The sequence below is a fragment of the Falco cherrug genome, chromosome Z (genome assembly GCF_023634085.1).
Source record: "Falco cherrug isolate bFalChe1 chromosome Z, bFalChe1.pri, whole genome shotgun sequence".
Classification (NCBI taxonomy): domain Eukaryota; kingdom Metazoa; phylum Chordata; class Aves; order Falconiformes; family Falconidae; genus Falco; species Falco cherrug.
Genome location: NC_073720.1, coordinates 21,990,021 through 22,011,354, shown reverse-complemented (window position 1 = coordinate 22,011,354; position 21,334 = coordinate 21,990,021). Strand labels below are relative to the sequence as shown.

The 21,334-nt window shown below is 36.5% G+C and overlaps 1 protein-coding gene across 2 annotated transcripts in view; it reads right to left on the bottom strand.

The window, feature by feature from the left end:
• NDUFAF2 (NADH:ubiquinone oxidoreductase complex assembly factor 2) overlaps positions 1-21,334 on the bottom strand; it is a 69,097-nt gene that overhangs the window by 16,563 nt on the left and 31,200 nt on the right. For both annotated transcript variants that reach the window (XM_055699459.1, XM_055699460.1), the window contains one exon: positions 4,489-4,578. In XM_055699459.1, the coding sequence (XP_055555434.1) occupies positions 4,489-4,578 (90 nt within the window). The remainder of the gene's footprint in view (positions 1-4,488; positions 4,579-21,334) is intronic.

The following is a 21,334-nucleotide window of genomic DNA, read 5'->3' as shown; positions in this document are numbered from 1 at the left end:
GACTCCTACTGGCACTTAAAACACTGTAATGAGTGTAAAAGGGAGCCTGCAAATTAAGATTCCCATTAATCACTAAATGTTACCAGGAAAGGAAAAAAACAAAACCAAAAAAACCCCCACACTAGGAATGGATGGGCAATAAAATGCTGCATGAAGCATGCAATCTCATGAATATTTATAGGTACATAAAAATACTGATCTCCTCTCAGGAGCACTGTTGACAAGTCTTTAGGAGGTAAACCACACATTCTACAGTAGGTGAACATTCAGAACTAACATTACAGAAACGTTATCTGTTGTGTGCATCCTTATTGCCTAGGGAAAAGAGAAGTATGCACTCCCACTTCATAATAAAACAAGTGGCACCTGAACAAAACTAGGTAATATTTGTATTGTGTGTAAGGATTATGTTCTAAATTCAAAACTACAGTACAAAAGGAAACATACTTTTGGATTTTTAAAATTAAAATCAACTTAATTTTCTGTGTACAAATAGCTAAGAGTAAGGATAACACAAGGTATTATGATTCTATTCTCTGAATATTGAGCATGTTTCAATTTTAAAAAAACCTCAATGGACATTCAGAATTTTTGGAAAATTTGCAGGTCTGAGAACTTAGGAAATCTAATCCTGTGGAGCACTTAAAACTAACACCTCCAAGAGAAAAATTCCAGGCAAACCCTTCAGAAGTAAGCCCTCTCTGTCTTGTATTCAGTAAACCCTCAGGACTAACACACAAATATCCTCTCCAGAGCCTGAGCAACAGTTTGCACAGACTGAGTCTGTAATCTAGACGATTGGTTTTTCTACTTATTTTATAGCTTTCTATTTAGTCTCAGTTATATCAATACACGTTTATAACTTGATAAACACAGCATCAAAATCAGCCACTTGTTTACCAGCTGTCCATGATGATGCCTTAGATAAACAATGAGACTTAATTCAGACCCTCTTCAAATTTCACTGCAGTCTGGTCCCACTCCTTAAACAAACCTTTGCCCCTGGTTTTGTGGAAGTTCTCCTTAGATAACTCATGCCCCGAAGCACTTCCAGGGACAGTACTTTTATTCATTTTGGTCACAAGAGGTTTCTTTTCTAGTCACACAGCACTGATGTAGGGAAACAAGGAGAAGGAAAAGGTGCTGGAATGACATCTTTTAAATCAGGTGGCCGTTAAGGATTATCCACAAACCAAAAAACTGAGTCCTGACAGAACAAAGATAGCACAGGAGCACAGGTAAAGCAGCTCTCTGCAGGTCCCAAGAAAAAGGAGAGGAAATAAGGCAACAAACCTCAGCACAGTCCCTGAAGTGAAAAGCTTGAGAAGGCTATGCAAGGAGACTGCTATTGCTGAACTAGCCAAAATGGAAGCAGAGAGGCCAAAGATGTCAAAGTGCATACACAGAATTTGGAGAGCAGGCCCCTGGAGATGTAAGCATGTGCCGAGCAGAGAGGGTTTACAACACTCAATATCCATAAAATTTCTAAGAGAAAACAGAAATAAGAAATATATCGCCTTCCAACCTTGTATTTAGTCTTTCACTGTTCAGAGAAAAGAGCAAGTATTTTAGAATCCTTCTGCAAAGTCTCAGACTATTTGCTGGAACGAACACCATCCATGGCAGCATGAATTATAAAATGAACACCCACAGAAAGAATGCACTGGGAAATTTTCAAGAGTCTGGACAGGAGATAGAGACTGAAAGTTCAGCACAGGTCCTGTGGGCCTGGAAAACTTTTAGACCAATTTTGAAGAGGAAAAAGTAGGGAGAGAATTGTAATGAGCCTTTCAGCAAAGTGTGTCTAAAAACCTTGAATTAAACCGTTCCCACTCAGATAACTGGCTTCTATAGTATTATTTGAACTCTACTCTTTCCATTCTTTCACATTTCTTATTCATTGAGAATTTTGCATTTTAAAGGAGGCAGAAAAGAAGTAGTAATGAACTTCAGAGCAGCCCACATCCGTAATTCGCACCCCAATATACAGCAAAGGCACAATAGTTCTTTGAACAGCCTCTATAACAACAGCAGAAGTACCAGGTTTGGCTTTTTAAAATTACGTTATACTTCCACAAAACTGTTTGTAATATTGAAATTGGCACTGGACAAAAAAAAAAAAAAAATACAGGTTAGTCTTTTTTGTGTAATTCCCATGCTTTATTTGTCACAAACATGCACTACACACCCACTCTGCTTAAGGAATACATAGGGGAAGAAGGATGCATGTATCTTTTCTTTCTCTTTCCAGACGAATTCAGTACTTAAGAGGGAAAGGCTGTTACCTATCTGCATACTGTATTTTCCTTTTCTCTGTGAATCCTTTCTTTTCGGTGCTGACAAAATCTCCAAGAAAAAAAAAAATGCAGTTACAAAGATGAGGAAGTTAAGCATTAAAAGTGTAAATGCAGCTCATAGAAATGGGAATGGTCAATTTTCTTTTCTTTAAAAAACCCTGAATAAGATGCCTTGACTTGCAAAAGTGCATCCATGGTCTGGCAGCTGCATCTATTTAGGCAAGTCCATACTGCAGGGTACCTGTCCCTTGACTCCAAGGTCCCTGCACTGATGCCAAAAGCATCCTTCCAAACAGCTGTACCCGCCCACACACCATACTATCAAGTCACAGGGATTTGTGCTAAGGCTTCTGAAAAGAGATACAGTGCAGGCACCTTAGTGCTACACTGACTGCAGCAGTCCTAGGGAACAGGTTCATACAGCAAGTTGGTTGAACCAGTCTAGGCCCTTTGTGAAAGGGTGATCAGCTCACACCCACCTAAGACAGTCTGACTGTCCATGTTATTTCCTGTTAATTCCAGCAAAGTGCAGGTAGAGACTACTGGATTGCATTTTTTGACTCTGAACAGGCAGCAGCAGGTCTTAGATTAGAATACATTCACAGCAGAGCAGTTACCTGAGGCTTTATACATGCTTCTCAATATTTATGGTGCAGAGTGATTGAATGACAGTCACACAGGCCTTAGATGACCAGCAGTGGCTGGAGAACTTTTGGATGAACTTCAAATAGTTGGATTAGGTAGATACCATTTCAAGCACCAGATGATTTAGTAAGGACAAGCCTACCAGGCTGCTGCTGTTCTTCGGAGGATGTCTATCTTGGACTGGTAAAGAACTAGGAGCAACAAGATTAAGATGTACCAGCCAACTGTGGGTACTGCCGCAGTAGAAGACAGAAGCTGTTGATACTGTGGCTTCATCACAGTTGGCAAATGCTGCTAATAGGGTTGAAACAACTTTGAGAAACTTTTAGCTGTTAATATTAGCCTTAGTTGATCACAAATAAAAATCATAGGAATCGGTGTAATGACAATGATAAAATGCAAGATGGGAACGTTTCATCTCTCTCTACTAACTCCATGAAGGTATATAAGGGGACCAAAGTTTTCTCTTAGCTCAGTACCATCTCCCTCAGGGGCAAACAGTGAGTGCAAAGGGAAGAGAATGAGGTAAAGCAAATAAATATATTGCAATATTTCTTCAAAACACACTGTAGCCTCTATTAATATGCAGCTCACTGACAAATTATATCACAGTAATGTCTCTGGGAAGGCTTTTTCTTCCACAAATTCTTTTAATCACTTTTTGAATCCATGCAAACTTCCAAGCAAGCAGAAATTCAAGGACAAGGAATTCCACAGTTTAACTACACACTGCTTGAAATTTAAATTTGTTTACTTAAAACCTACCAACTTCTGGGAGATGCTGAGATACTATTCTCCCCCAAAATATGCTGAATGATGGGTAGACTCTATCTACTATTTCAGGGGTTCCTTGCTTATGCTTTAGAGTCCTGGATTTTAAGCCACACTTAACTCCAGCTCCTACAGCCTCAAGGACCATTATATTCTGCCTCTCTGCATTCTCTTTCTCCAAGGGCTGCTCAGCTAATCCCAAGGAACCGCTCCAGCCTCCCTAAATTTCTTTCTATGTCCAAAATTTGCAGACAAAACTTTCATCAATAGAAGTGGGAAAAAATGGTTAATTACTAACAGGTTCTTCAACTCCCTACAAGATGGTGCAAGTGAGAGTGTAGGAAACCAAATGCCACTGTAAAAAAACCCAAAAAACCCCATCACTGTGCCACCAATAATGCAACTGACCTACAAATTAACACTGCCGTGAAGGCATAATTAGGAACTTTAACACACTTAGTTTTGGTTATGCTACCAGATCCCCCCTCAGGCACAAATATTTTCCCATTTAAGAGGAGAAAGTCATGATCAAACAGGCTTTATTTACATTTTTTATTAAATGTTTCCTAAACAAATTTTCCTAAACAAAATTTATCCTATTTGTAAAGGGGTTGCTTTAAGAATTCACAATAGCTATGCTTTTTAAACAAAAGCCTGCATTGCTCAATGTGAAAAGTAACAGACAACGTATTCACATAATCAGGCTTTCCATTAAAAATACCGAACGGCAATGGCAAAATTATTTTAAAATAAAACAAAAATATTCAAGATTTACCTTCCCATTCTGTTGGAAAGTCACCCATTTCATACCGATATGCTTCACTATTTATTGCTTCTACAAATCTTCTTTCCGGTATAATCTGCCCTATAACAGAAAAGAAGAAAAAAAAGAAAAAAAAAGGCAATTAAATATATTTTTATATAATATTTAAATTACTGGTTGTATTCTTGTTTTGAAAGAACTGTGCTTATTAACACAAGTGCAATGTTGTCTACAGGGTAAAAATGAAGGATTAAAATACTGAGAAAATTATTACCATTTCGGTATCAATTTGAAATTATATGTTTTAGTAAATTTAACAATAGCTTGCATGTTCTATAGTTGACTGGGATTATTAATGACAAATATATTTCAGCTCAAGTCATCCACCTTAGCATATCCCTCCTTTAAAGAATGCTTCTCTGAAGACCTGCCGATCATTTTTCCATCAACTGTTTTTTCCCTTAACCTGCGAATCTTCCATACCATTGCTGGTGAGGGATCAGAAACTCGATGCTGTTCTCAAGTCAAAACCCAGCACTGAAAGTTCACTGGTGAGCTCTGCAAAGCAGTCAGGCCATATCATCTCTGGTCACTGGCAACTACTCTGTGCATGTAAGCCTTTTCATATATGCTTGCAAACTTGAGTATTTTCCATGTTAAAAACAAAAAAACACGGTAGGTAGCTCTATCAGGGAATTTAGTATATTGAAAGGGAAGCTGGAGCCAGCGTGGAGAATCTGGACCTATATCCCATACACAGATTCTATTACTGCCGAAGAGGAAGAACTAAGGTTCAACAAGTGACACAGCACACAGCAGACTTGACTGTCAGATATCATGCTACTGTACTGAGAAACAGTATTTTAATTTGCTTTTTAAATTAGCCGATACCGGGAAGACATGCAAGTTCACCATCCCTCACAGCAAAAAAATCCTAACAACATTCCCCAGGCTTTTTCTCCCTGCTTCTTCCCCTTCCTAGGAGGCTGATACCGAGAAATTTGACATTTTGAGGCAACACAAATAACTATCTGCATAAAATATTTTCTCTCATCATGATGTGAATAATGATGTAATTCATTATTCACATCATGATGAATATATCATGGTTCAGTATATTTTCAACAAGTGTTTCAACTGAAGTTACTTTAAAACTGATAGCGGTCAGGAGTTACAATTCACCCATTTCTGGTTAACAGCTAAACCGCATAGTATTGTTCATCATTAAGTATTTAATACAGTAAAATAAGAACTTGTACAGAAACTGCATTTCCTTTTTTAAGTACCTTCTTTAGCTTTATACTATTTCTTTTTATTTTTAAGCAATGCAACATTTTTACTGTTTTGGATACGCCATCAGGAGAAGAAAATAGTGTGGCATACTTTCATCTCCAAGATTAGATATTTTTGATCGGTGTTGAAAGATACATAATTTACACTGATTTGTTTTTAAGTGCACAATTCCTATAGGCTGAAGATTATATACTTCATACACTCGCTTTAAAATAATTTCCTTTTAACAACACCACGGAAAATTCCATTTTTCAAACTCCTTATCTACAAAGCAAAAATACAGAATTACTTTCTTCCCACACAAAAGTTTTCCAGAAAAGCTGAAGACCAATCTAATTAGGTCTGAACCCATATAAGCCTCAGAATTCACGCTCTTCTCTATTATTGGGAAGTCACTAGATTTTACTGCACAGCACCTTTTAAAAAACTGTCCCTAATTTGAATCCTACACAGGTAGAACAGTCTGAATAAACTGACATAAGCATAAGTAACAAAGAAGTGCATTTTTCTACCTGTTACCACTTGTTATTGATGTTTTTATCTTTATGTATTCCCAAATAAAAAACGTTTTTAACCAATCTGCCTTTAACATAACACACCACTTTTTGTTCTGTTGCAAGCTCTCGTAAGACCTGTAAAAAACCCATTAATTCTGCAGATCCCACAGTCAAATAACATTGTAGAGCCATATCCATTATTTTCCAAGGATGTTATTTTGAAATATCATCACACAGTACTGCTGGTGGCTCTTAAGCCTCTCTATATTTATTGTGCACACATGACACTAATTAACTCCAACTGCCTGATTTGCCTTGTCTCCTAGGTTTCTTTTGGTAGACCACCACTGGCAAATAATTTACATAGACTTTTCTACTGAAGATCACACGCAGGCCTCTTTAGATGCAATTAAAGCCTTTTACAGTTTAGAGGAGCGTTTTCTCATACTAAAGATATTGACTATTTTACTTTATATTAATTAATTCCCATGTTTTCAAATAAATGCTGTGTTCTTTGCTACTGCAACTCAAGAAACTTCACTTGAAGTGTATACATATGAAGCAATTGCAAACAGCAATAAAGGAACCACTACTTACATTTTTAAATTTAAACTTAACGTCCAATTCATGTGACCACTAAGTCTTAGAAACATAGAAGAACCATTAATACTTGAAGTTGGTATTATGTAAAACACAACATATTCAAAGAGTAACAGCCAATAACTCTTAAAATAAAAGCACATTACTTTAGGAAGAATTTAACATGTACAGAATACTCACACGGAATACTCAGATACAACATCATTTACACAGAACACCAAAGCAGCCAAGATTTGCAACTTTGCAGGAGTTGCAAAGCAGGCAAAGTGGGCCAAGAACTCTAAGTAGCAGACAGATCTTTCAGCAAGTGAGACAGTATTTACACATTTTAGATTTATATACTTTCTTACTGTACGTATTTTCCCTAAGCTTTTCTGTCCCAGTCTTTCTGGAAGTCAATGTGTGATGACTGAAGTGAATTTGTATAAAAGCCTGAAAACAAAAGTGTTTAACAGAAGTTGGGCAGCCTGCTGGCATGAGAAAGGGGTAGCCAAAGCCAACAAGGGAAAAAGTAAGTGAAATGTAAAGAGTCGCAAATGACTTAATGAATTATTTCCTAAACTTCTGCAGCCCTATCTATAGGCTATGACACTTAGAAACTAAGTCATACTTTCACAACAAAAACATGCTTAACTGTAGATACACACAAATGTTATAAAATTACTATTTTCATTTTTCAGTTTCTTCTAAGGAAGAGCCCCTTTTCTACAGGCAAAACATCCTAGCTATTTCCACTGCAGTCACTAAATCTGTTATATCTGCATCTGCATTAAGAAAAACCCATTGAAGAATCTTCTAGTTGAAAATAGAGTTAAATAATGAATAATCTCAAACTTGCACTGTTCTATAACCAAATCATTATTCTTCCCACACCAATTTCTTAAAACAATACATAAACACATACCCTATTTTGAAGATCTCCAGCAGCTCTCGATTTATTTTCACTGTTTACAAAAATGTTATTTGAAAAAATTTCTCTATTAACCTCCAAATCAGTTTGTCTAATGTGCATGGCTAGAACAAACCATTGCACATCTGATCAGTGAGAAGAGAAATGGGATCATCAAAAGGGAACTGGATGTTTTTGGTACCTGAACTAAGCAAGAGCCCCTGTTGGCTATAAAATATCAGTATGTTTTGTAGTCAGCAGATGGAAATGGAATCACCTTCTACACATGCATGCATGGAGCCACCACGTGAGAATTCAGGACCAGGACTCTTTTGGCTTGCTGATTTGCACTGTCTGTGTGGTAAAAGGCCATGGAAGAAACACTTTATTAATTACTCACAGAAATCTTTCTAAAAACGCAGACTGAATATGTGGCCTTTGTTATTTTAAGACAAATGAAGTAAATTTCAGTTGCACAGCATTGCTGTAAACTTTGTGATGAAACAAGCATTTTTGAAGTGCACCTATTTGCTGAAGTGCTATGTAGTTTGAAGAGATGATGCTGTGTTTCATTTAATACAACATGAATTTTACCTACTGGAAAATAAGGTTTCTAAATATTTTTTCAGCAGTTTCTTACAAAGGTCATAGAACAGATCCCCCATTTCCAAACCCCAGTTTTTTCTCAATATGAAGCAGTACTTAAGGTAGCAAAGCAACTCAACTATCAGCAGTTCTACACACAAAGCAGAGAAACAACTACATCTCTAGAGGCAACAAAAAGTAGATTACTTCTCTATATGCTGGAGTTGCCCACTACCTTCAGAGCAAGATAAGAAGTTCTAATCTCTATTGGAGGACAAGGACAACATTCCCCCCCCCCACCCCCCCCACCCCCCTGGAAAAAAAAAAAGTCTTTTGTGAAGAAAAAGGAAAACAAAAGGAAAACAACTATTTTATGGTAAACATTACTTTAATTACTTTATGCAAGCCTAGATCCCTCCTTTGCATAAATTTTTAGCTGAGAGACCTTGTTCATTGCTGAACACTTCACATTACCTTATGGTCAGAATTCCAGTATTTCTGCAATAGCAATCTTCACTGTAGGAAAGACGTCAACATTTTAAGATAATACTTTTCTCCCAAAGAATTCCGATTTTTTCAAAATTTAATTGCTATGAGGATAATTTTTGCTGAGTGACAAATTAATAACTTTCAGTAGTTAACTATATTTATTCATAGAATAATACAGTAGTCTAAAATAAAATAGAGAACATTTAATGTTTGCACCTAATATCTACCTCTTATGCACGTAGTAATGTTTTCTCCAACAATTCATACACTTGATATGCTTTATAAAATTGTATTAGAAACTCATTTCAACTGCTAAGAGCAGCAGGTAAGGCCATAGCCTGCTCTGATCTAGGGTTCTGATTTCCATTAACCTCAAAAGAACCAGGATTAGTTATTTCCAGTTTTAGTGACGCAGGATCAAGCAATATTAAACTTGCTAGGTGCTGAATGAGCAAGTCCAAAAAATGCTGTAAGTACCAGGCACTCAGGGTCAAAAATCATGCTTCCATTTTGCTATTTATATTTATGTCTTATCAACAACACATTTGGCTTTACAGAGTTGTCTGCAAGTGCTATTTTCTTTCCCAAGGAAAGATTCATATTTCTACTGAAGGTCTGAAGTCAGGATGGTTACTTCCATTTTGGGGAACACACACTGTCAAAAGAAAAGACTCACAGGTATTAGAAGCCTCACAGTGCCTTTCCACTTCCCTAGAAATGCCTGCTGACAATGCCAAAGTCATAGCCATACCATCTTAGTATTATTTGTTACTTTGTATTGATTGCTGTTGCTATTATGCCACAGTGTACCAAAATTTATTGTTCCCATCCCACTTTGCTTTGATTTTCTACAGTATTTACAACTGATGTCCAATGAAGTGGGAAGCGTTTGCCATGTTTAATTGACTTGTTTATCAGATTTTACCAATACAACTCATTAAATATTCTTTGTATCCCAGTAACAATGGATTTGACGTGGTACAAAAAGATTGAGGGTAGGCTCATGTTGCAACAGAAGCTGAAGACAGCCAAGATGGTTTTGAGCAGGTTTACTTACATCCCAGAAAGGTTAGTCACAGCAGATTCAGAGTTTTGACAATTTCTCCCACCTTATCTCAGAGTCTGACAGTCTTCCATTCAGGACCAGCAAGTAACACTAGCCCAAACAGTGTATACATGTGCTGCAGCCTCTAGTCAGTGTATCTTACAAAACCCCCACAACCTACAGTTTTTTTAGTTTAAACACAGCTAAGATCAGATCTGTGTCTCTCACAGAAGAATAAGCTTTTTGGTTTTAATTGTCATGAAGTCACCAGAAATGTCAAATTTTAACATGGAATTTAGCTGAGGAGAGAGTTCTAACTTTGCCCAACATGTCCCAACATCATACCTTTTGTCAGAAATGGGTATTAACATAACAGCAGCACATCTGATGCTGTCCCAGAAGACTTTGCTTCTTCCCTGAAATTTCCACAGACATGGACTTTTCCCATCTCTGTATGATCCACAGCCAGCTTTTCTCAGGGAAAGTGATCTGTATATAAATCATCTTCAGAAGCTTCTCTAGGATGGACCGTTAGTTGTTTGGAGAAGTTCTCACTTCTGTACACTTGACTTACAAACACTTAAGAGTATGCTTTGCCCGATTTTGTCCCAAATTTTAATCCAGTATGTCAACAAGTATGACTTGTGATGCCATCTACATTCTGCCCTTCTTATAAGCATATGCTTATATATGTTATATATGCTTTTTGCAAACAAGGCTTACTATCCAACTATTTACTAACAAGCAATTTAGCTATCACAATGTATACACACTTCGTAAGCAAACAAAACCCAAATAAACTTATGTCAAGAAGGAAGACTATACACTACTCCTTGAAACAAGAGCCACAGTTTTTATTTCCAAGAAAATTTTTATTTCCTTTATTTATTTTTAGTGCAGGAAAATCATCTATATGTCAGAAAAACCTGCTCAATATCATTCTTGCTGTAGTCATGCATGACTAAGGAAATTAAACACCTTACCCTGTTAGATCAAGAAATTTTGCCCCTTTTCCAAAAATCAAAGAAGACAGACTCAGAACAGCACCTTCCAAACAGGCAATAACCCAATCTTGCCCTATTTAACCCAACCTCAAGTAATATTGCAGAGCAACCAGGTCTATATGGATTCATTCTGATTTCATATACTAATTTTATCTTCTGCAGCTAACCAGAATGATTTTGACACTTGTTAGCTTCTTTGGATGGATATGTTCCAGGTCCCTCAGCCCTCTGAAAAGACAATCCACTTTTACAACAGCTGTCAAGACATCTGGAGTGTACAGCCTGCAACCTGATTCCATTTTGCCGTTAACAGTTCTGTATATTGAAGTTTTCCAGTTGGACATAAATGGCAGATCATTTTTCCCCTTGTAAATCAAAAGGCCTGTATTTATGTGGGTCATTAGTCCATAGTAATCACACTTTTGCTTAACCACTCCATTGCATGCATCCAGCCACTGATATACTGAATGTATGTACATACATACAGTTACGTATTTTCTATGACCCACTCCCTAATTACGTTTTCAGGAGAAAAAACATCACAGTAACATGTATGATAACACCAATGTTCAAATGAAAATTACCTAGCCAAAGTGCTGACAGTAAAGACACGGCATAGATCAATGAAACTTTGGAACAACAGCTACACAATCAGACAGGAAGGACAGGGGAGAGACAGGAGTGATGGGGAGTGGGGGTGTCAATAAGAAAAAGGTAAAAAAGAACTCTGGGTTTAAAAATTCATTTACTACAGTTGAAATAACAAGTATTAATAACAAGTTAAAAAAAACAACACAGGCTTTGGAGTTTACTGTTTCCTACTTTCACCTAGTTGTATGTCTAAGCTATGGCTTTTTGAAGACTGATACCTCCCCTAGTCTAGGACTCCATCTTGCACATCTGTCAAGAATAACAGACATTTAATACAAAAAAATTGTCTGGAAGCTGTCTCTTCCAACAGATCCCCTACAGACACACACATACTTGGGTTGTAAGACTTACTGATACACCAAGCTGTAATTTCTGAAATTGGGGATGGAACAAATATTCTAATAATGATGCAACCAGTAACAGAAGAAAACACCAGGAGCGGAAAACCAATTAAGCCAATGTGCAGTGCCAGTAAATATTTCACCATCCATTTTCCTAATGCGATCTATTAACAGCAGCCGTCACCAACACCAGAAGGAGACGTTTTCTCAATACACTGCCCCCTCTATTCAATACAGTACCATGTCATCATGAGTAAGGTTACCTTTACAGAAGGAGCTTAGTACATTTTAGAACTATGTCTTTAAGGCAATCTTCAGAATGTTTCTCAATTTAAACTTTAAGCAAAAGTTAGCAGGAATAGCCTCCCAGGAGTAATTTTAAATTAATGATTGGAGAATCGCAAAATTTAACACACTAATATACAGGTGTCCCACTTCCTCTTTCAAACTGGTCTCTTTAAATTACAAACCATATTTCTGTCTGATTGGTCCAACTGCCAAAAGTTTAACAATTTCTATCTGGATTACGGCCAACTGTATTTAAATCTCTCAACTGTTTATTTAAGTATGAGCAAGTATTTTCTCTAACATAAAACAAGCTATAGGAAGCTCAAGTTTTCAAAAAACCTTACAATAAATGTTTTATATAAATAATACACTTCTGTTTTACAAACATCATGAAAAAGTCTAGAGAACATTCTAGGAAATAATTAATGGAAGACGCTACTTTTTACCTTGGTCTTGGCAGTGGCGAATCTGCAAAGAACTGTCTGATATTTTTAAGACAAATAAAGCTAACATGCACACACAGAGAAGTCAACAAATTTTCTACTGAGTTTAATGGTACCAAGCCACAGGCAGAAATAGAAAGTATAAAATGTTTGTAAAAAAAAAGTTTTGATCAGATCACTCAGAACTTTTGCAAGCTTGCAAAATATTCAGTGCAAACTCTGCACTGTGTGTGCCAGCATCACTTTACCCATCTCTGAAATGGAATCACCTCAGATGAAAAATTTTAAAATACATATACACGCACACACACACATATATAGACAAATGCGTCATGAACATAACATGACCATTTGGAGGCTAGTAGAAAGTAATTTTTTTGGTATACAGCCAGATGTGAAGACAAGCTTAGTAAAACATCTACTTAAAACATTTGCATGTGGAAGGGGAAAAGTTTTGCTTACCACCAGTGTGGCAGTCCAACTCTGCATTGGATTTCAGAGAGTAATTCCAATACACTCTTTCTATTCCTTCTGAATATTGCTTTGAAATCATTCTGCATGCTAATAGTGAACCCAACCCCAAGATGGCCCCCAAAATACAATCTTTGCACTGAGAGAGCTCGTAAGTTTTCAGTATGCCAGAAGATGTGGTTTTAGTATAAACTTACAAAAAAACATCTTGTGGGGTCTGGGTTAACATCTACGCACCAATCCAAAGATGCGGCAGCAATTCCTATAGATGCATCAAAACTAACATCTGAGGCGTTAGTTCCCTGGATCTGGCAGAAATAATTTCATTAAAATACTGCCATTACTGACACTGACTGCTGGGTTGAGTTTGTTCATTGTTTACACAGTCCATGTATATTTATCTACAATTCTGACAAATGCTTTTATTTTAGAAATTATCTCTCCTGTTATTGTTATTGAGGATGCAGATGCTATCACTGTTCCTGAGGATATGGGTACCATTAAAGATACTATGCCAATACCTTAGAAATCTAGGTCATGGACAAGGATTAAAACATACTGCTTGTTATCTCTGATAGCCTGTGCTGCTCGAAGAAAAACCAATCAACCAATGCACTCCTCCACCGCACACTATTCTCAAAGAAGGGCAGTTAATCTGCAGTAACAAAGATACAACCTCTCTCTGATAAACAAGAGTATTTTGTCAGAGCTTTTAGAACTAAAGGGCTTATTGAACAAATGAGGGTATTTGTTTTGAGATACGACAAATTCCTTCAAAGTAGCAAGATTAAATCCAGCCTTAAATATAATAGAAGACAAGGAAACCACAGAGTTCTCTGGATCCAAATGTTCTACAGTATCTTCTTTACAGCCAAATAAGCAAAAAAATAATAAACACCCCTCACTACTCCCCACAACAATCCCCAAACCCTTAGCTCTAGCCAGACAGTGACTTTAAAAAGGCCCAAATTCACTGCATTGTAAGTGCTATAACTGTGTAAGCAGATAAATGCATTCAAATTACATATACCTACAATATGCAATCAGAACATAACACTCCACGCCACACCAGGATTAGGAAGCTGTCCTGTATAAAAATTAAAAATATGTATTTTAGAGCCAGCAGGAAGACAAGAGGAAGGCAGAACCTGAAGTCTGAATAACTGTATTAAATACTTGGTACATCTATTCCACATTATCTCACAGAAGATTAGCAATCAGTGTGTATACATTGATTCACTAGGGCTTATATATATGTGGAGAAATATTTTACTTTCACAAAGACCAAAAAAGTGATTACTACAATGATTCCGGCTGTACATAGTGCCAGTATTTGTCCTAGTAAAAGTCTCTGGACAACTACAACTTGTCCGGAAACATCTCCAAGTTCTTTTTATTCACATATGATTATCTAGCAGCTAATGATTATGAGAATGGTTTCTGAGTTTCTATACATACAAACGATGCCTGACAAACTGATAGCCGTTACTGGGACTGAGTCTAGTGATGAAAAGCACTGAAACAGTCTCAAAAAACTAATACATGCAACACTGCTATTAATGAGGCCAAAGAGAAGGGACAGACAGAAAAAAAAGACCATCATTAATCAGTGATAGACTAGGTCTTTTTTTATTATTTTAAAAATGAACTAGTATTTATTTGATCTTTTATAAAGTACCAAAATACTTGTATGACATAACACATTATGCATTTCCTCAAAAACTTAAAAGGTATCCTGAAAACATGGCTCAGTTCTCAGGGAGAAATAATCACTTCATAACTTGTTATCTGATAAACTAGTGTGCAGGCAGAGCAAGATAAATGGAAAAGTCTTCAACTGCAAATCCTTAGTTTAGGTGATCACAGTGCAAAACCACACTTTATAAAGGTTTTATTCTGCATACTTCTCTATCAATTAAACATACATTATCTTTTCAGCAGTATTATTTATAGTAAAAGCAATGGGAGGTCTGAAAGCACCCTTATGAGTTCAGCCTGGAAACTCCCTAGGGAAGAAGTCTGCTTTGACACTCATTTACATCTTATGCATTATACGGCAAGTATGTTAAAACTGTTCTCTACTTGAACTTCACAGATTCATGTCTTCCATATGTAAGGGCAAAATGAATTTAAACATACATTTCTGGGGATCAATTTCTCACTCTTCCCTGTATGTGGTTTGCGATTCTGCTTTTATGATCTTTTGTCATGGTAAGACATTCAAGCTAGTCAGAAGGGATACAACAACTGTGTTTCTCTAACAATAAAAGGTTTATTCTAGTAAAATCAGAAGGCTATGGATAATTCTGAATGCTGAGCAGTTAACATGTACAGTCATTTATGTCTGTGTCATAAATATATGAAAAAGACATCCTGTGTTCTGTACTTTTTAGGAGTGACAAATCTAATAATTCAAATTATTAGATAGTAGTGACTGAATAGGAGTGACAAATCTAATAATACTGAACCTGTAACTTCCTGAGTGATCAGAGTTCGTGACTTTTATATGCATTCACCGAAACCTTGTGTTTTGAAAGCCTGCTCTATGAGAGACTGTGGCAGTTAAGAAAAATACCTTTTTTTTGCAGTTTAAGAAGCAAGTTCCTTCAGTGGACAGACAAAACCCCTGTGCGAGTATACACTGTCATTCTAGTACCCAAGCTTTTTTCACCTGGCTGCAGGACACACCAATGCCAGTTCCCGTTCCCTGCTCACTGGAAAGCCTTGTGCCTTCTAACTCATTAAAGCAGCACAAAGCCCAAATGATACTCCACCTTTAAAAAGAACCACTGTTTTGTAAACGAATCCACAATAACCTTACTAGAAATATGCAAAACTACATTTTTTTTGCAACAAAAGTGTAAATTATACTAGTACAAATGCCACTTCCTTGGAGAGCTGATGGATGCTCAGTGCTCTGGCACATGGAAGCTTTCTCCCAACTGTTCTTTTGGTTTGTTTTAGTCTGTCTGATTCAAGAAACAGTTTTCTACCAATTACTGTCAAAATGTGAATACATCCAGGAATGAAGTACCGAATATTTCCTGTAACTGTATGAAAAATGGCTTCAAATGGGGATGTAGCATGTATAAAGAGAATTTACCAAGCAGCTAGAAAGTGTACAATAACTTGTATTCTATAAATAAAAACATCATGTAGGAAGACACAATAAAAAGACAGCCATGCAGGAAAGAGAAATGAACAAATGGCAGCAAGGGTATCAATTGTAAATGAAATTAAAAGAAAGTTACAGCTGTGGAGATCATTAATTAAGCAATATGACCCAACACAGCAGTGTTGCAGTGTGGTTTGGATGATTAATTATATTTCAATTATAAATAATTTGCAAACCTTCATTTACTATCTCCAATTTTTCTCAGAATAAATGGAATTATTACAGCTAGCTGCACATACACTTTCAAGGAACTAGTGCAATCCTATTTCTGCTTTTCAGTACATTTAAGTAAATCTTGCAGGATTACAGGTTTGAGAATTACAAAGAATATTTAGTCTTATACAAGGTCTGAACAGTTATACAGTTACAGTTAATACTGTGCATAGTACTTCAAGGATTAAAGATACTATTACTGCTGTTTTATTGTGTTTGGTTTTCATTGCAGAGTATAGGCCAGAACACTCAAGTATTTCAGCCACAGTCGACTCAAGAGGGCAACTTCTGAGGAAAAGGAAGGGTAGCTAAAGTAACTTGTCTTTTGAGACGTATTATCCATTTCACATATATGCATACCCTACAGACATTTCTTTTAAATGGCATTAGAAAATACTCTTTATCCTACAGTTTACATGCTGCTGACTTTATCACATAAATTACAAAATTATCCTTTGAAGCTGCATTACTTGTATACTCCAAGACAGAGCATTTTAAGAACATAATAGGTGTATAAATATACATGCCACCTAGTCCTTTGACAAACACCATTCTCAAATATACAGACTCAGATGAAAAAGTGGGATGCAGATATAATAATATAACACAACAAATAAATTCCTACTGTAGTTACTTCTCACCTATAAGCAATTACTCAAAAACTCCTGCAAAGTTCACATTCGAGTAAGATGGGAACAGAGGTCCTAATATTTCAGATACAGAAGGTGGCAGTGGTCCCCCTCTAAATGTGCCAACATGACTGAAGTTGGCAGCGTGCTTGGAAATCTGAATAGAACTCAACTGAGCTCCTGACACCCTCTGCAAACGTCTGTCAACTTGGGAGACATGCCGAATGTGTATATTCTGTTCAAAAAAAGCTTCTCACTTCATGCAGCAGGTGAAATGCTACTCTTCATGGGTTAAAATATGGCTTTGGGAAGAAAACAAGAAACGCTGTTGTGAAAGCTCAAGGCTCAAGGAAAAAGGGGTGTGTGTGTGAAGTATCAGAGAGCAGAGCCTAAACACGATGCAGTCTTCACAGACCACCTGGCCATCCGTCTTTCATTTCACTGATATTTTCAGTTGGAGTGATGACCACCAAAACACCATTTTCAAAAGGAAGGCTGGTAAAAGCAGCAGGTTAGTGTGGATTCAGAGGGACAGCCCACTGGCCAAGACAAGGCCTGACAGGGATCTCAGGAAAGAGCAAGAGCTTTTCCTTGGGAGAAGAGGAAGTAATTTCAATATGACAGGACAAGTGACTACAGCATGACCCTGAACACACAAATGGTTGCCCACTGTGTCACCCACTGGAGTCAAAAGAAACACTGTATATTCAAGGCAACACAATACCTAACAAAGACTGAAATAAATGTAGATAATGGTAGTCTGCCAGGACTGTCAAAAGAGAAAAGATTTTCTAATTCATCAATCAGCTGGGTCTAACAGGAAGTTTTGTACTTTTATAAGTAACCTCATGGCAAAGATATTTCTTGTGAGATGAGGCGGTCAGGGGCAACACAACCAGGTGAAGTGGCAAGACTCCCTCAGCTCTCAGAAAAAGGAACGTAAAGGGCTGTGGTGACAGAGGCACCAACATGACAAACAATGTTACTCCACAGCATACAAACGTGCACACAGGGGCACTGCGGCCTAACTGAGAATGCAACCAGAGCCCTGGAAGCTGAAGAGCAGGATCTTGCCGCCACTTTTGCATCCAGATATTTTATTCATGTTTTATACAAAACAATACTAAAGGTTCTGTTTGAAAACACACAACTTTCACTTAGCTTGACCTTCAACTAACTCTGAAGAGTCACACTTGAGACTAAAAAATTAGTACTGGAGCAAAATGAAGAACATTAACATTGCCTGACCTGGGAAAAAAGCATGGTACATTGAGATTGCAGCTCAAAATGCTATCACAAAAATGTCTTGTGCCTCAAAATATCAGTACTATGTAGCACATACATACCGCAGCAGAAAGTTCCAATGAAAGTATGTTAGCATCAGTTATTTCCAATTTTAAAGTTTTTTTTATTCAGATAAACTACCTGAATTTGAATATTTTATTCCATAAGCAGATCACGTCTAACTTTCACTACAAGAAAGAAAAAATGCTACTGAAGTGGGCTTAAAGACAACTCTGTATCTGTAAATATTACAATAGGGTTATACATCTTGAATTCAAAACTGTCATCTCAGTTCTAAAAAATGTGCCCCTCCTCTGTGATTGATATTAGTTATTATAATAGCATATCACTCTCAAGATCCTTAGGAAGAAGCTGGGCAGACAGTTAACGGGCAAAAAAACCTCCCTACAACTTTACTCTTGTATCCCGATTTGTTTAAAATGTGTGAGGGTTGAAAGGGAGATCATTAAATTGATATATCTAAAAAAAGGTGCACAGCAGTTTATAAACAGATTTCCAAACATATTTCTGACTCACTAGTTTTGACACTTAACATAAACACAATAATTTTGTGTTCAGCCATTGTATTTCATTTACTTTCAAGTTTATCTTTACATTAAATTTCTAGTCTTTTTCACGTATCTTTATTATATACATGTTACTTATTATTTAATATACTAGTCACCATTTATTAGAAAGGCAACAGAAACATGAAATAAATTGCAAGCATAATTAGTAATACACTTTTTCAAAAAATGCTATACTAATGCTTAAGTATCATTGTTCAGGTTAGCAAGCACTTCTATAGCTTTTGATATTTGATGTCTACAAAATGTCATCTTTCATCACATACAGAAAAATATTTACTTGCTTAAAGTTCTAAGATATGTAAGTATATAAAAGTAACTGGTAATTTAAAAAAACTAAATTAAATTATACTTACCAGAAAGTACAACAATTTAGTGGATTATTAGTAGTAACATGGAATAATTTACCTTTCATCAGCTGAAAATTTTTGCCTGATTTAACTCTTACTTTACTTCTAACTCTCTGCTTCAAAAGTCTGTTTCTTTAAGCTGACCTGTGCACACCCATTAGTTACAGTGTTTTCCAGTAACACTGATTCGGGGGAAAAAAAGTACATTTTAGCTGGTTGTGGTGAGCTCAGAGAGGTGAAGAAGTAAAAAAACTTCACACAGCAAAGGACCTGCAGCAATATCTAATGTACTTTCAAAGCTACTCTGAGCAGGAAAAGGATAAAGTGGAACAGCAGGGACCAAGGACTACCTGAAAGTCAAAGCTTTTTAAATCCAAGTCAACCCATGAATTTACTTTTCTAGTCAAATCTCAGAGTTTCTCTGGTCACTTTGCAAGTTAGAAAAAACAAATGCACCTGCCAAAAACAATACATAGTCCCCACTTAATAGTTTTTCCTGCTTTCTACTTCCACAGTTCCATCTTAACTAGGCAAATTTTAGACTAAACAGCAAATATGGAGATCTACATGCTTTCACAGTATGTAAGTGCCTAATTATCAAGTATTTAAATACTGAATTGTGTGCCTTTTGGTTTTAGAGTATTTTGCTGTTAATAGAAGCTAAAGCACCAACTGCAACTACTGTAGCAAATAAATACATGTAAAAGTTTCTATATGAAAACATTTGTGCTGATGCCAGTGAAAGAAAAGAAAGACCGTCTTTGGACAGCAACCTCTAGACTTGCATAACTTTAATAACCGTAATACAAGTGCTTGATACACAGAGTTTACGACCACTGAAAGAACAAGCTGTGATACTTATGAAATTATTTGTTTGTAGAATTTATTTCCTTGTATGTCAAAGACTTGTAGGTTCCTAAACTGTGTTAAAAGATAGTTACTTGACTTACACTTTACCAATTTCATCTCTAAAATGTAAACTCTCAAGAATAATGACATCGGTAGAGATTCTCATTATTGCAAAGTTATTAAATTAATCTCATTAGAATTCTAAATCATTCCTCTCACGTGAGCAGCTAAATGTGCGATCCCTATGTTTTTATATTACAACTTTAATTCTTAAATATCTCCATACACTAAGAAACCATACTGATATCAACACTACAAGACTTGTATTTCACTGTACTAGAAGCACAACTCTGCACTGTCCAGCTATGGTGAACTCCCGTGTCAGTTTCTGGAACACGCAGGTGTCTACTGACCTTATTGTTGACCTTCCTTTGCTTGCAAGACATGATGGAACTGCAGCACAGGATGGCACAGATGCAAACTACCAACTACGAGGAGAAGGCTTCTGAATACAACTTGGTTGGCGTAGCTACCTTGCTATGCATTGGGGGTTGCATGTAGAAATCTCTAACAAGAAAGCAAACACCTGAACACTAAACCTTCCCACAGTCTTAAGATGCAAAGGTATTTTGAAACAAATGTGTTGAGAGAGTTAAGAATCTCTCAAGAATAACAACAATGATACTGCTTCTAACAAAAGAAAAGATACTTTAGAAATATTTAACCTTCCCCCACTGCCCTATTCCTTCCATGAACATAGAAATAGACAGTAATACAGACGGTAATAAACACAACCTTCTAAACAAAAGATAAATCTGTTCAATTTTATTTCAGCGTTTGTCTCAGTGGCATTTCTTTCTAATTGCTTTGACAACATGGACTTTTGTGAATGCATGTTTCATTTTTTAACAACCAAAGTAATTCGAGTTGCTATTCAGAAAAATAAATACAGATCTTACATATTCTCTCCTATCTGTATGTGAGTATGAATGAGAGGGAGCATGCCAGAGATGAGATCTTCATCCCTAATAAAGACGACCTACTTCTGCACATTTTGATACAATTCATTTTCTATCCTGGGAATTTATTATAAAATCAAATTACCTGTATGATAAACCTTCTATAATTACCAGTAAGAATCTTATTTTTCAGTTAAGGACACTTTTGATTTGCAG